General features: G+C 40.8%; 1 protein-coding gene across 11 annotated transcripts in view; it reads left to right on the top strand.

Moving 5' to 3' along the window:
• LOC136781145 (phosphatase and actin regulator 1) overlaps positions 1 to 15,774 on the top strand; it is a 155,896-nt gene that overhangs the window by 53,581 nt on the left and 86,541 nt on the right. For all 11 annotated transcript variants that reach the window (XM_066739899.1, XM_066739902.1, XM_066739900.1 and 8 more), the window contains 3 exons: positions 9,480 to 9,644; positions 9,932 to 10,030; positions 13,587 to 13,910. In XM_066739899.1, coding sequence (XP_066595996.1) covers positions 9,480 to 9,644; positions 9,932 to 10,030; positions 13,587 to 13,910 — 588 coding nt within the window. The remainder of the gene's footprint in view (positions 1 to 9,479; positions 9,645 to 9,931; positions 10,031 to 13,586; positions 13,911 to 15,774) is intronic.

The following is a 15,774-nucleotide window of genomic DNA, read 5'->3' as shown; positions in this document are numbered from 1 at the left end:
AGAGTGGTAGGAGTAAATTGACGCAATAGCAATTACGATTTCATCGTGGGAGAGTAGAAAGTATTTGACGAAGGAAGATTCTACCTGTGCAATTGAAGCTGGCTTGCCTTTGCCAAAGAATTTAATTGCGCGCGTGCGTCGCTATCTCTCCGTGAAAGAATATTTACTGGAAATGTCGAAAAATCTCTTTCTTTCCTCGTCGCGGCCGCGCGCGCACTCTCGCATTTGATTTAAATAAAGAAACGTAGGAGTTGACGATGAGTTTCCGAGAGAAGAGAAATCAAATTATTATTTAGCAATGGGTCTCAAGGTAAATAGCGATGTGCTCGGAAGCCCAGCGTTTCTCGCGTAGAAGATAGAGAAGGTAGCAGAATTTCGCTTGCGACCTTTTCCCTTTTCCTACCCGAAGAAAGATATAATCACGGGAAGGATCGAGGTGCGGCACGCACGCACGCACGCTAGGCAAATCAAAATAGCGATTTATGAAACATGCCGCGTTCGAAAGAATCTCTCTCTCTTCTCCGGTGTCCTCCGTATATACCTACATCTTATTTATTATACTTGCCGCATTTTCATATATCCATATAATATATCATGCAATACTCGAAATTCTTTCGAATCGACCGTCAAATTGAATTATTCAGCTTGCAGAAATTATCAGGCGTAAATTTACGCACGAGTAACCGTAAAGTCTGCAGCGTCAAACTGATTGGCATCTGTGGCCAAACTCCTCGTACCGTGGCAGGAAACATCAATGGGCCTCGCAGGGGCAGGTGGCTCAGCTAGACAGACTAATTTTAACCTCTAATTAAGCTCTTAACGACCCGAAAGAAAGTACGTACGCGATAGCACTATTTTTAGGTCGTGCGAACTATCTCAGATATAACCCAACCGACCCAACTTTCCATGCACAGTTTGTACGATGCCTGCTGCAATTTATTATCATATTGTACCTTTGACTAGAATCAAACTATAGAATAGTCGAGGAATTATGCTTCGAATTGAATTGAAAATATAATGAAAGGTAGCTAGGAAGAAAATATTTTTATTCGGGAAATAATGTAGATCGATTGATATAGGTACATGTTCTCATTGGTAATATGTCGCGCGAGTGTTTAAAAATTAGTTAGACGGTGTGAAGGCAGCTTTACTCCTTATATATATACCGTTATCCATATTGCGTCTTCGTGGGAGCGTGACGTTGTGAACGTACGTGCATATATACGCGCACCTACGTAGTATTTCACGCAGCTATAGTAATGCCTTTGCGTTCGACCACTGTTCCCCAGTGTATTCTAGCTGGTCTCTCTCTCTCTCTCTCTCTCTCTCGCCGTCGTAAATGTGTGTTGGTGCCATGCAGTCACGCAAAGCCAGTCAGCCAGTGGGGTCTCCACGCACGTTGCTTCGCTACTTCCTCTGCGATTCCCCTTCATGGAAAAGCTGTGGATAGGATACCTCGACGCTTATAGCGCGCGATAGCCTTTTCTTCACCTCTATACCAACAACAATTATTCTGACCTTCCTACCGAGTATGCCTGAAACTCTTCGCTCGGCCAACACATTTCCTTCGATAAAGCCTAAATATATAGTGAAACAACGAAATGTTTATGTCATCTTTAACTCGAAGCTGTACTACATTATTTTGTCGAACGTTTTAAAGTACACGCGTGAAATTCCTACCATGTGTCATTACGCGCGAGTTTTCATTGGCTCGACTCACTCGCATAGTCTAGAAGAGAAACTTCATTAAACAGTTTACAGGCCGGATCCAGGTTTGCCCCCTACCAACTTTACCCTGCACAATCTGCTATAGAAACTCCACGAGAAATACGACAATTAGCAAAAATCTCACTTCCTCCACGCAGAGAATTTAAAACCACGTATTATTCGAGTTAGAAATAAAAGCTACGAGCTTCAGAATTGGCATTATATTTCTTTTTTGTATTTCGAAAAGATGCAGTTGTGTGTGTGTGTGTGTGTGTGTGTGTGAAAATATTAAGTAAGATCTAAGCAACGACCCTGTGTTGTTTATAACTATATCGTGAATAAAATAAATTTTATTCCGTAGTTTTTTGTTGTATTGTAAAATAAATGAAATGCACTGTTTCTTTATATTTTTCAATACATGCGATTATCCATGGAGGCGTTTCTTCGTTGATACTAGTAAAACTCGTATTTGCCAATGAAGTTTATTAGTAATTAATTAGAGTTTGTAGTGCTATTTTGCAAAAAAAGAAATAGGGAAAGGGTTAATTTTCATATTTAAAAATGGAGTAGGAACGCGTTTGAAGAGTGGCTGTGTTTTCTATACCGGGAGCAGAAAATGGAGCGAGTCGAGGAAAAAGAAGCGTGACTCGACGTTGATGTGGTAGAAGGAACATAGAAGAAGGAACAAAAACTTGCTGGCTCGTGCGAATCGACTCGCCGCTCGTACAGCGGGTCAACGAGTGGACTTAATGAATACTCTAGCGTGGATTCATAACGTTCCTCTTGTTTCTACCAACTGGCTTGGAATTAACCGCTGCATTAAACGCACAGGTTGACCACCCTTGGCCAAATATAACCAAAACAAATTTTAGTTCCGCCGGGGATTGAGCTCCGAGCTCGCAAAGATAAGCTTATATTTATATATATATATATATATATGTGGATTTTTTTTCTTAATATCTGTTTTTTATGGTCGCATTTAAAAACATAAATTATTTAGCTTCGTAAGGGGACTCACTAGGAAAGAAACTAAATCTAACAATACAAATGTGAAATAAAATTAATTCGTGGCTCGAGAAATGATTAATCGAGTCTAAGATGAAGTTGATCGCGCGTTTCAGGCTCGATCGGCGTCATTTCAAAGGAATTCACTTGGAGTTGTTTCGCGAGTTATAACCAGGCGCATCAGTGGGATGGTATTTAAATTGATTAGAGCCAGTACTTTTGGCAGTGTCTCTTGGCACGTGTGATGATGGTGGGACAGCGAGGGAGTAGGAGTAATAATAGTTGACGTGACGCCAAACTTGTTTGTGCTATTCCAATAACTCTCCAATGACAATTGACACCTTTCTCCAGGCGAATGTATATTCGAATATTTAATTTATTCATTGGAAATACTGCTGCAAGACTGTCCAACTAAATATTTAAATATAGCTCCGAGCGTTTTATTTAATGAGTCAGCTAACTGTAAAATGAGAGCAAACATCATTTGTTCCGCTGTGTAAATACAATTTGGTCGAATCAATTTGTCGATCCGTTAAAATATCCATGGGGAGCGAGGCTGAACATTGATTTCACTGAGAACCACTGCTGGAAATTTCTTGTTATCTCGTCGGTATACCAGTACCGAGGCCGTGGAACGCGCGCGGTCAAATGTTTCTTTCACGTGTTAGCTGGACTGCAGTGCTTGCTACACCTCTTTCGAAACCGGCCAGTCGTTTTATTGAGTTTCCAATATATATATATATATATATATATATATATATATATATATATATATATATCTACAGTAAATAGAACCTTCTTTTTTTGTTATTCTTGATAAAATTGAAAATAATACACCATAGCTATGTAACTTTCTTAAACTGATAAGCAACGGATTATGGATTCGAATCACGTGACCAAGCACTTTCATTTCTCAATTTTTAACACCTGTCTGTATATGCAGCAAAGGACTAAGACGTTTCAACCTGATTTAATTCAATTTACAAGCTTACAAACGTAAGTTAAATCCAGCAATTTCGCGCAGTTACGAAAAGAATCGGTTAGATTTTCGTCGAGTATTGCATGGAAATCTAGGAAAGACCTTTTACAGCAATTCCACTATTCATCATTTTTTGATAAATAAGTTCAAGGTCGATAAACGAAATATACACCTGAACCTATAAAGATCTAAACAACTATCTAATGATATTTTATGAAGGAATAAACTTTTTTAAATAGAATATATATATAGGCATTGGAGAATCGAGAATATAAGTCCATTCGGATCGAATTGACTATTTTTTCACAAAGTTCAAGCTGAGTAAACGAGTTATAAAGGTCTAACGAAGAGCGGATTCTGCTTTTGCGTTCGAAAAACATTTGCTACACTGCGCGAAATTCGTTGGTGTTACGTACATATGTACATGCACATATACGTATATAGTCGTCGATACTAATACGACGGACGTAGTATGTACCTACGACACGAGGCATGGGCGATAATGAATTGGCTCTCGCCCGTACAGTGAATTTCGATTTCGATCGATGTATAGATAGATTGTAGTAATTGCAGGAAGCTTGATCCACTTGGGTGGTATCCTGTTTGCGGATGACAAAGTCCAGACAGTTTTCAGGCTAGGTCGACGATCCCCTATATCCATACAATTATATCATCCGTCGCACTGTTGCAGGTGCAGCCTAGCAAAACCACATTCGAGACTCGGGAGGGGGTCCATTGGAAAAAACCAAAAATCACCATTTTCGATAAAAATCTAACAATCGTAATCGAGCATTGGACAAAAAAGCTAGAATATAGACTCGGCAAGTTTGATGAAACATCAAAAGAACATATATAAATAAAAAGGATACCTATTATCCATGAATGATCCTAGATTAGATCAATGACGCAGAGTGGAAGAAGATCAATTGTGTCCGATTTGAACGACCGCTGTGCGCGCGCGCACGGATATCTATATAATGACTCTTTGGCAAGGTCAATGATGACTTAATTGCGCGACTGCGTAATTTGGGAGTGGTTTGATAGGGTGGCGGTATCGGTCGGTGGAGTAGGAGGATGGTTCTGGACAAGGTGAGAGAGGGTCGCGCGCGAGTGCGCGGTCTCTTTGCCACCAGGTGGGAAGAGAGTTTTCCAGGAAGAAGCGATGATCGAAGCTCGAGCTGGGAGAGTTTATGGGATGCAATTAGGGATTAACGAGGGGGAGTTGGTTGCAGGCTGGTAGGATCAAGTGGCGAATATAATGGAGGAAGGTTTCTGGGATTCGGGACGAGGAGGAGTAGGGGGATCTAATCGGTGCATGGAATAGCGCAACTCGAAGGCGGCCACGCGCTTTATGGTTTCTGCCGTGTACCGTTTTCCAGTGCACACCACGACGCGTGATCGTCGAGTCCGTTCGCAGCCGAGCACGTTCCGCCCATTTCTTCGGATTCGCGACGACGACGACGACGCTCGATCGCTTGTCAATTGGAGCAGGATATATATATATATATATATATATATAGGAACAACGTCAACGGGGGCCGGAGAGTTGGGCCGGAGCATAGATCACTCCGAGCACGCGTTAACGACCATCGAACCACAACGAATCACGTTCGTTCGGGCCAGACTTGCATGGATTCGATACTCTCTTCCTAATCGAATTTCCAATTAAGGATCGCCTATTAAATGCAAGATTGCGCACGCCGAAACGGAAGAGAGAGATTTTTTGCATATGAAATTCAACGGCTCGGAATTTTCCAATAACGTTGCGAGATCTAATATTAGGTGCGCGCCCTTTGAGGAATCATTGGCTTTCGTTGCGGGAGATTCTCCGAAGGGAAGAGGAGGAGCATCAAAAGAAACGGATGAATTTTTCTATTTACCTGAAGACTTTGGAGAATTTATCGAGCCAGCCTGGCTTGTTTTAAAGCTTGATAGAATTTCAGAGCGGAGCACCTGTTTGTCGTTGGTTTGTGGGAGTAGGAGGGGACTGAAAGAGAGGGAAAGATGGATAGATCAAGAAAGAGAGTAGCGCGTTGGTTTCGGGTTGACAACCAGCACAAGCGAGTAGGTAATTGGAGATGGAAAACAAAGTGGCGTTGTCATGGCAACGCCCCAGCAGCATCCTTTAGCGGTCGTACAAGAGAACCCTATATAGCGCGCGACGGGGATGTTGGTGGAGCTGCAGCCATGGCCAGTCACAGAGCTTCCTAACCGCCTGCACCCTTATTTCGCATCACCACTGCACTCTTTCGACCACTCTCCCGCATCTAATCCCAGTCAGTCGATGCTGCTCCTGCAGACTCCTCGCTCTCTCGCAATCTCGGTTACTGCCCTCCCCCCTTATTAACGATAAACTACAGATTCACCACTTTCGTCCCTCCTCGAACAACCCTTCTCTTCTATATTTCACTTATCGACGCTTCGACTCGTGCGCAAATATAAACACCCTTATACACATATATCTATTAATAGAGCTTACATCTCGATCTATTCTTCAACAATTGCTCGCTTCTCGCGGAAACTTTAATTAAAAATCTTTATTCGTTTGGCTTCTCTTTTTCCGTGACAACCCCCTCCTCCCTTTTCGAGTGATTGCTAAAGTTTGAATGGATTATTTGCAGCAAACCTTTGTTTATTTCATTTGCCAGCGTATTTTGCCTGAAACTTGGTTCTTGCAAAGTGAATAATTCGTAAAGGTTGAATTATAGGAAGACAGTACTCGCTGTCTGAAAGTTAACTCTCTTGGTCAATTGCATTTGTCAATCTTCTTCTCGTAGCTCCAAAGATATTTCTTTCATTAGCATCAAGCTATAACGTCCGCTGAGTTGATATATTTTATATAGTTTTTCTATGCATCTCTCTTTTCTTCATAACGTCAAAGATTTTGATATTTAAAAATGAGTGACCTATAATGAAATTAAAAAATACTCGAAGCAATGCTAATAGTGGCTCAACGATATACTTGTACAAAACGGATTATGTAAATCTCCGTAGAAACATTGTTAAGGAATTTACAGGTTGTCGAGGCTAGCAATTCATGTTTAGAGATCGTGGTTAATCAGAAATCTCTTTGTAGTATATATTTCCAGTTACCTTTACAAAATATCTATCTGGCGCATTAACGTTTAGACGTTATTGATGCGGAGCTATGCCTGTTGCTTTAAAGCGGTAGTAACGTATTTGGGATTGGTTCAAACATATTGTTGTGGTTCAGGGGGAATTCGTACCTATTTGTCTGATTTTGGAACACCGTTGTGGCTAAACTAAGCGATATATTAGTCTTGCTCTCCACGATACTAATTCCAGAACGATAATTAATTCCTTCCACCATTGCTCAGTTCCACCCCCCCCCCTCTCTCTCTCTCTCTCTCTGTCGATTTCTCGAATCTTCGTCACTTTCCAAACCAATCCTTGCAATTATTGTTTCTTCGGTTGTTTCTTTAAAATAGGAAAACCCTGTGGAAAAATGTACTAGTATTATAGTGAAGCGTTTTTCCAGAAAATCAATTAGATCAACCAGAGCCCTAAATCTATATACATTTTAACGTCGCGTCGCTGTAAAATGTTTCGGATCTTTTTAAATCCATTTTTTCTGCTGTTTTTTTATCGTCTTAGGAGAATTGTTGAAATGTCTTTAAATCGTTTTTATAGATAAGTAGGGTCTGGAGAATAGAAAAGTGGTTAGATTTAATGTAGAGAGCAGACTGCATGGTGATGTATTATGAAAATTGTGGAAAATTTCTTGGCATAAGCGAGGGTGAGGAAAACTGTTGGATATAGGCCTAATGGAAACTCGTCTGGGGCGATTTGTCAAATCAAGCTAGTCTTGCATGGTTGAGAATCTGATATTGGAGTTTGAAAATCGGAGGTGCTCTGTCGTTGGTCCGTTTACGAGGCTGGATTTTCTGAAAGCCCTTTACACGTCCAGGAATCGATTAAGATTATGTCTCACCCAGCAGTCTCTCTCCTTTATCTCTCGGAATCATGGCAAATGCGGCGGTTAGATATTTGCATTTTAAGCGCACCAGCTTGAAATCACAAATTGCGGCACGTGTTGCAGCAGCACATCGTCCATAACGAATTCTAGCTTTAAGCGATTTAGAGAAAAATATATTTTATCCCGAACCTTTGCGCACTAAGATTGCGCGAGGGAGATTGATTTTTATAAGAGTCTCCAAATTCGAGCTTCACTAATACCTATTTGCGCATGCTACAGATTTAAGATTTTAACCTATGTTAGCTAAATCCTCGGCTAAAACGTTCGAACCGTCGCTGAAAGATGCGAAGGATGAGAAACGAAGGTTAGTTAAGAAGGTGAAAAGGAATTAAACGATTCCTACGTACAAGAAAAGCATACCTAAACTAATCTATCACCCCTTATCTTTCAAGAATTCCCTATATGGTTTTCCTCGAAATTGCCATTTGACAATGTCGAATCATTCTTTCTTGATTTCTTCATACTTCCTATACATAATAAAGGGACCTTGCTAAAAACGTAAAAACGTTGAATAATGGGTATTACGAAGGCTTTAGTTGACGATCGAGTACGTCAAATGATAGAGGGAATCTATTAAGAAAGAAAAAGAATTTTTTATATCAATTTACTATAATAATAAATTCAAGTTTTATATCGATAACGAAATATGGAATGCTGATTGAAAACGCAAAAATTTGCATCTAAAGTAGACGATCTCTTTTTTACGGCTCACTTAGCGTCACCTTTACCGGTGCTTATTTTCTCGAGTGGAAAGACCTTTAAAGCTTTCTCGTAGGGAAATCGTCAGGACCACTTGGCGAGTACTCGTTAACACCTTTGTAGCTTTTACAGACTTGCGCAAAACTTTGGTAGTTTGCAATAAGTCTCCTCTGTCAAACAGGCCTCTATTTCTCGAAAAAATCAATCCTACTTTTTTTCTCTCTTTTTTTTCCTTTTCTTTTTTTATTACTGTTTTTAAATCGCTGATTTGGAATATTTTCAAAAATAATATTTAAACTGCTTATAAATTAATATACAATTGGATAAATATAATATAGTACGGACTGACGAATTATTGATGAATTTTCGTAGACCGAATAAGCGTATTTGAGAGAAAAATTGAAAGACGTATGAAAATTGAAGCTATCATGTTCGATAATAGCTGGAAAAACCGGGAATGAGACGCGATAAATTAGCCATGGGGTCACATCGGTTATTGATTTCATGGTGCTGGCAAGCGCACAGTCTCGATAGCCAAGCTAAATTGTTTATCTCTATCGGTTGTTTATTAAAATTTTCAATATTACATTTCACACACAACAATTAATTTAATAATTGTCTATCGAACAACTGTTGAAAAAACTTTTATAGTTGTGTTTATTTTGCCTATCAACTACCATGTTCTATCGACGTTACACTGATTTCATTCGATGGTTGTGCGATAAAAATCAACGTTCCAAAAATCAAATTACGAGATTTTATATTCTTAATGTTTGTGATGTGTAAAAAATGTTGCTGAATTTTCGTTGTCCTAATATCGACGGAGCAAACTGGATCGATGTTCCCTTGTTGCTTACCCTGGAAGTGCTAGAGAAGGGGAATGGGGTGGAAATCACCCTTGGTCGGTAAATTCTGGTAAAGCAGGAAACTGTAATTGAGAAGAAAAATTTATGGAAAACTCGGGGGGGAAAATCCTTCTCCGAGGGTTCTCCCAGCTGTGTATCTGGCGTCGATAATGTTTCGTTTTAGAAATGTGGTGGGAGCAGGTTATCGATGAACGATCCTAATTCCACGTTCCTCTTTCCGTTTCAGCGAAAAAGCAGAATGGCGCGCCTTTACGGACGAACAGTTTGGGCTCGGGCACGAGAACGCCACCGTTGGAAAGAAAAAGCAAATTCTCGGCGCTTGGTAGACTATTCAAACCTTGGAAATGGAAGCGGAAAAAGAAATCAGATAAATTCGAAGCAGCTTCACTCTGTAAGTATTCATGGAATTTCCTCAAGTTTACTCTTCAAAAAAAAATAAATAAATAAAATAAACAAATAAATAGTCTGTCAGTTTATCCTTGAATATACCATATCAACTGGTGCAATACGTAATTGAAATTCTTTATAACTCTAGACTAGAGTATAATGTTGAGAAGCCCTTAAAAATCAAATGACTCTATATAATAAAGCAAATGTATAATATTGTTTATTAAACGTAAAAAAAGCCAATTGGAAGAATTATAATTATAAGGATATGGTTTTCTTTCCTATTTGTAGCGTTGGAAAGAAAAATATCGGTGCGTGCCAGCAGAGACGAGTTGGTGCAGAAGGGAATTTTGCTGCCGGTCAAACGGTCAACGTCGTTTCCGGAAAATGGTAAGTGCATCTCTACGATTAGTCCATGTCCATTTAACGTTTCATTAACTACCGATCATCGGAGCACGTGGAGGAAGAAATCGACTTAACGGTTTCGTCGCTTTGGAACGATCATTTATTTTAATTTATCTTCCTCCTGCTGGCTATGGCTCTAATTATTTTGCCAGGTTATTACTTAAAGCTATCAGGAGATAAGAGTTACTCGTCAACACAGGAAGCTGTGGTACGAAATCGCAGGAAATCCTAATGACTCTCTACCGAGACCATTCATCATTATAGTTTAGTAGACTAAATCATCCAATAATTTCTCTCGTTAAAACTCATTCTTGATCGTTGAAAGTGGGACTCGAGTCATTTATGCAGCGACAATTTTTTCTTTCTTTTTTTATTTATGAACCTTTTTGTCAACATGTATATACGAAGAAAAGCGAAAAGGTCGGTGAACCTAAGAAGAATAGAGTTGAGTCGTACGTCGATGTTTTCCCAGTTTTTCGAGGAGTCACTTTGAGGGCGGGGGGGGGGGGGGGGGATATATTGCATGCTTGCAGCCCAGTTAGAGGAAACGTGCGTCGTAAATTCAGTCGCTAACAACGCCTAAGCGTTCACTCGCGACGAGCAATACATTAAAAGCAGTACGTAACGATTGAATGAAATTGAATCTCCTGGCGAACCAAGAGCCTTCGTTCGCTTTCTTAAACTCTAATAAGCCGGAATAAATTTCTGTCCCATTGACGATGTTTCCCATCGCGCAAGGAGCGCAGTTGCACCGAGTTATCTGGTAAGTTAATTTTTTTGTTATACAAGTTAATAAATTTCGACGAGACGTTAATAAGCTATAACCGTTGCTAATTCTTCAGAGATTCGTAATTACAGCGCAATTTGAGTAAACACTGGAGAACGAAGACTTTTATACTACTGTTGCTTTTCACGCTGCTCTCTAACTTTCAATAATTAGTTTAATTAGTTTTTATCGCCAGTTTCGTAATAATTATATATATAATTTAATAACTATTACTTTAATTAAACAGGTAATCAGGGACTCGCGCGCGTTCAGTAATTAAAACTGTAATATATAATTATTAGTCTATAAATGCTAGAAGAAAACAGTTTCGAGCCATTTTAAAGCTATCATTTAATCGTGCAAACGCCTGGAATACGATGCGTGCTATAAATTTTTACCTCGAATCACGCGAAAGAAGCGGCGACTCTTCCTAGAAGTGAGAATTATTCAGTTGTTTAGCCAAGAAATTGTTGTTATTCCAAGCCACGTTGTTCAAAACGGGTTAAATGTAGTGGAAGAAATTTCACTTATCATTTCGAGCAAATCGTTCCAATTAATTCAAGAGATTGTTCGACTAAGAGAGAGAGAGAGAAAGGGATAGGAATAGGAATATTTCGCTGGACGCGCGCGGTTCAATTAGTTTAGTTTGTGCGACAGTCAACGCGCAGATTATGTTTCGCGTCCCACGGGTCAGTGAGACGTGTGTATATACCGAGGCAACGCGGGATAGTTGAGATTTTGGAAATGTCATTGAAATTTTCAAGATATTCCTGCTAGGTTTGCAATTGAATTGGTCTTTTAGCAATGAAAGGGTCGAACCTTTTGGAGATTCGGGAAACGCGACTGGATGTTACTTCCTCCTCCTCCTCCTCCTCCTCCTCCTGAAGAACGTTCCGCGTGATGGATAAAGCAAATGGGACGAAATGTTGAAAGTGGCGAACGCCGAATCCCATGATTGCGTTTCAGCCTCGTTACGATGCAGACATGGGCTCAATTTCCGGATTCACCAGAGGCTAAAACTGTGTACGTGCGTCAAAGTGTAACCGGCGTCTCATGATTATACTCGCTTATACTTCAATCACTATCGTGTAAATTTGAATCCTCAAATTAACTCTCGTCTCATTGGTTCGTTGGAAAATAATTATTTTGTGAATATCGAAAGGATATATTATCAATGAGTATAGCAGTGGATGTTGAAGAGGTTTAAGAGAGCTGCTATACATAGTGGTTTAAGCACGTATTCAACTGGGTAAACAAAAGCAATACCCACGTTCCACTATTTTCATGCGCTAGAAAAGTTTGTACTTGGTTTGGAACAACGGATGATGAGACCAGCTGGTAAGAGGAAAGTTCATCGAGGTAAACCGTGCTAATCTTGTATATCTTGTTAATCCATTCTAGCTTAACTCGACTTGTTCCAGCAGAAATAATTTCCGTTCTTGCTCCTCAACGTGGTATCATCCGATTGATAGGAGATTCCACCTGGGATATTATTTATTGTTCGTTGCTCGTGGCCTGTTTTTATCACGAGTATAAGTAGGTCAAGTCGAGATAAACGTCCACAAGAAAAATGTTTTTGCGGATCATCCAGTACACACCCACACACACACACACACACACACACACAAATACACCACTATAGACTTTTTCTATTCTGTACGAGAACTCCTACAACAATTTGCCCCCCCCCCCCCCCTCCCCCTCCTCCTCCACCCACAAAGTAGTGGCGAATAACCTTCCACAAACGGACTGGGACTCGGTACACAATGGACCAAGGACCGGAAATTTATCCACGCGTATCTCAGATGACTATTGAAATCCTCCAACATGAATACAGCCTAGCTCTTGTTAGGAATATTGTAAACTTATGCATCACCACGTTCCACGCGTGTAATATTGGTCAACCTGGCCGTTGTACTCTGTTCAGAATTTTCATTAAACTTACCAAAATCAAACTACCTTTTGCAATATACGTATATATGCACACGCTGACCTGCCTGTATGCATAAATCAATATTAATGCAACGCAAAATGTCATGAAAATTTGCTAAACTATTGCAGTGGAGGAAAATTCTTGTAGCAATGGATAGAGAGTATTTGCATTTGAATTAGTCAATGATATTGGTAGACAGGCTTCGTGACTAATGGCAATATTAATTATGTTAATACATGTGCTTCAGAGAAGACCTGGTGGAAAATAGTTTTCACAACTTTGTTGCTACTTATAACGCAAAGGGGACGAGTAAGATGGGTTTTTACGATGGATGCTACTCAATGTGTTTTACGAGTAGTTGAGAGATGTCTATTTAAGGTGGATTGAAATTTCGCGGTGTGTCCCACCAAACTCTCTTAATGCTTATACCGAATGGTGCTTGTTTGGTTGAGCTTAAAGAGAGTAAAGGGGTGTGGGGAGAAGAGTTGCGATTCAACTTCACCTCAACCTCTGTACTAACGAGTCTCGAGCTACACTTCTCCATAGCAAAGTCCTGCCAGCGTCTAAAATCCTATCCAGGTCACTCTTGGAGAGAACCTCTCAATGAGATTAAGGTTAAACGTGCCACGTGGTGCTCGCTTCCCTTTTCTCTCGCAGCCCTCACTCGTCTTAATTATGCATTTCACGGTTCCCTTTTTAACAATTAAATTATGTTTTAATCTCACTTATGCACCTCTCGTGCTGAAAGAAATTTATATTGCTCGTGAGGTTCTCCAAATTATCATGCTAGGGAGATTTGTTAAGATTAATTGAAAATTCCATTGTTGTATTTCACATTGCAGAAACCTGCAGTGACAAAACTGATAGTCAAAAGCCACCAACGCCACAACAAACGCAATATCCTCAGGAGCAACAGCAGCAGCAACAGCAACAGGATCATCATCAGCGACAACAGTCGAGCGGCGGGACGCCAGCATCGACGCCAGTTTCCGGTTGCCAGCAGCAGTCCCAGCAAAGTCAGCAACAAACACAGTCAGGCACGCCAAATTCAACGACTGCCAATTCGCATTGTACGGGAGGGCTGAACAATCAACCCTCGCCTCAGCCTTCGCCCCTCTACCCAAGGATGCCGTCGCAGCCTGGCCAGCCCAATGGCAACACGCAAGGTACGAGCCAATCGATATTACACGACGCCATGCGATACACACGAAAGCTTCGCGCGTTATCTCGCGTGCCTTTTCCATTGACGCTGCTGCCATCACTGACTCAATATTCCCCAAGGCAGAGCCGGAATGATCCTCGAGAACAATTAACTCGGGGATCATCTATCCCTCTGTCAAGGCTCGCGATGAATCATAATAATAGAAAGCTGGAAAATTATGTCCCTTTAAACCTCGTCACGAATAGGAGAAAGAGCGCGTGTGAGATGCATTTAAAAGGGATAGAAAGTTTTCTCTACCTATATATATGAGGTTGAGTTTGTAATTCCAGTTGTGGGACTACTCGGAAGATGAAGCAATTTTGCAAAGTTGCATTAAACATGGTGTAAGTATCTATAAGTATTTATAGTTTGCTTCTTGCAAGAAGCTTTGAGACGACGTCCCTGCGAGAGTTAATGGCCTTGCTCAAAGAATCGTTCTGAGAGCAGGGGTGGGAAAAGATGTATATTTATTTGAGAGATGTGTGCTATGGCAAGAAGAAGAGAGGGAGGGACTGGACGGTGATGTGTGTGGGTGTGCTTTGGAGGAAAGGAGATGAGAATTTTGGTTTGATGGCACTTTTGTCCTCTCCCTTTTCAATCTTATCTACTTTTCTCTTTTGCTCCTCCACTGATGGCACCGTCAACGTACTCGATGACCCAATTACTGGACACGTCACATGCCACGTACAACATTAATGAGCTACCGAGCGCAATCACCGCTGCATCCTGAAACAGGCACGATTAAATTTTTCATGAAATCGCTCCATTATGCCTTGTAAAATGGTCTCGTTAATTAACGCTTGGCATATCTCACGCGCCTCGATAAACAATCTATTGTTTTACTGGACACGTTCGTGTGTATGTACATATATATAAATGTCCAATCACCCGATCATTGCATTCCAGTGTCCGGATGTGAGCAAGCGTACGCGGACCTTGCCATAGATCAGAATATTACGTGGCATGCATCTGAAATATCCAAACTCCGTTTATTCCGCATGGAGAATCTTTGCCATCATTCGTGCACGCATATATTATTCACCGAGAATGCTTATCATTGCTTCCTCCTTGCGCAAATGGTAAAGTAGCCGAGTAAAAGTGAATAAAAATAATTGAGAATATTGGTACGTGGTTCTATGTTGACGCTGCCAACTGGCTCGAGATAGTTGAAAGGAAGTATGGGACGTGGAATGATTTTACCAAAATGTGTGTATATACTAGGTGCGAGGAGGAGAGTTTTATTAAAAGCCATTATTTCACTTTGTTCGCGCATTGGAGTAGCTTGTTAATAAATGAGCCACTTAGCTTATAAACGGGATAGCATGGTTGGAGAGAAAGATATATTTACCTTTAGACTACCACGTGAACTTGTCTCGAGGCATTTTGGAAGTTTCACAACGCGTTTCACCGGGAAATTCAGTTTGCACAGTGCGAGAAGTGGCGATTAGCCAGGTTCGAGCTTCTCCTTCTCTCTCCAGCAACTATGTATAGACTCTCCGATGCAACTTTTCTTCTGGAATTAATCGTCGGGGTAACTGGAATTTGTGGATGGAAAAATTTTAATTGTCTTGAAAGTTCGATTCGCCTTTAATGGACGATTTTTAGGAAAGTTTGTGAAAGTTGAATCTTTTTTGAGTGGGAGTAAGCTGTTGTAGGGGTCGCAGAGACGGAGTCTCGCGGTACGCAGGGACGTATCGATCGTCGAGGCGCCTGTTTCTTGCACGCCACCGCTCAGAAGGATGAGGAAAGAGAGAGCTGGCGTAGCGCGTATATATGCGTTGTGCTGGCTTAATGTTTGAACGAGAGGGGGGGGGGGGAGGGAGGGAGGA

This window comes from Prorops nasuta, unplaced genomic scaffold (genome assembly GCF_024137725.1).
Source record: "Prorops nasuta isolate Cenicafe-Biocafe unplaced genomic scaffold, Cenicafe_Pnas_1.2 PNAS00021, whole genome shotgun sequence".
Taxonomy (NCBI): Eukaryota; Metazoa; Arthropoda; class Insecta; order Hymenoptera; family Bethylidae; genus Prorops; species Prorops nasuta.
Note: the sequence above shows the minus strand (reverse complement) of the source record. Positions and strands in the feature narration are given on the sequence as shown.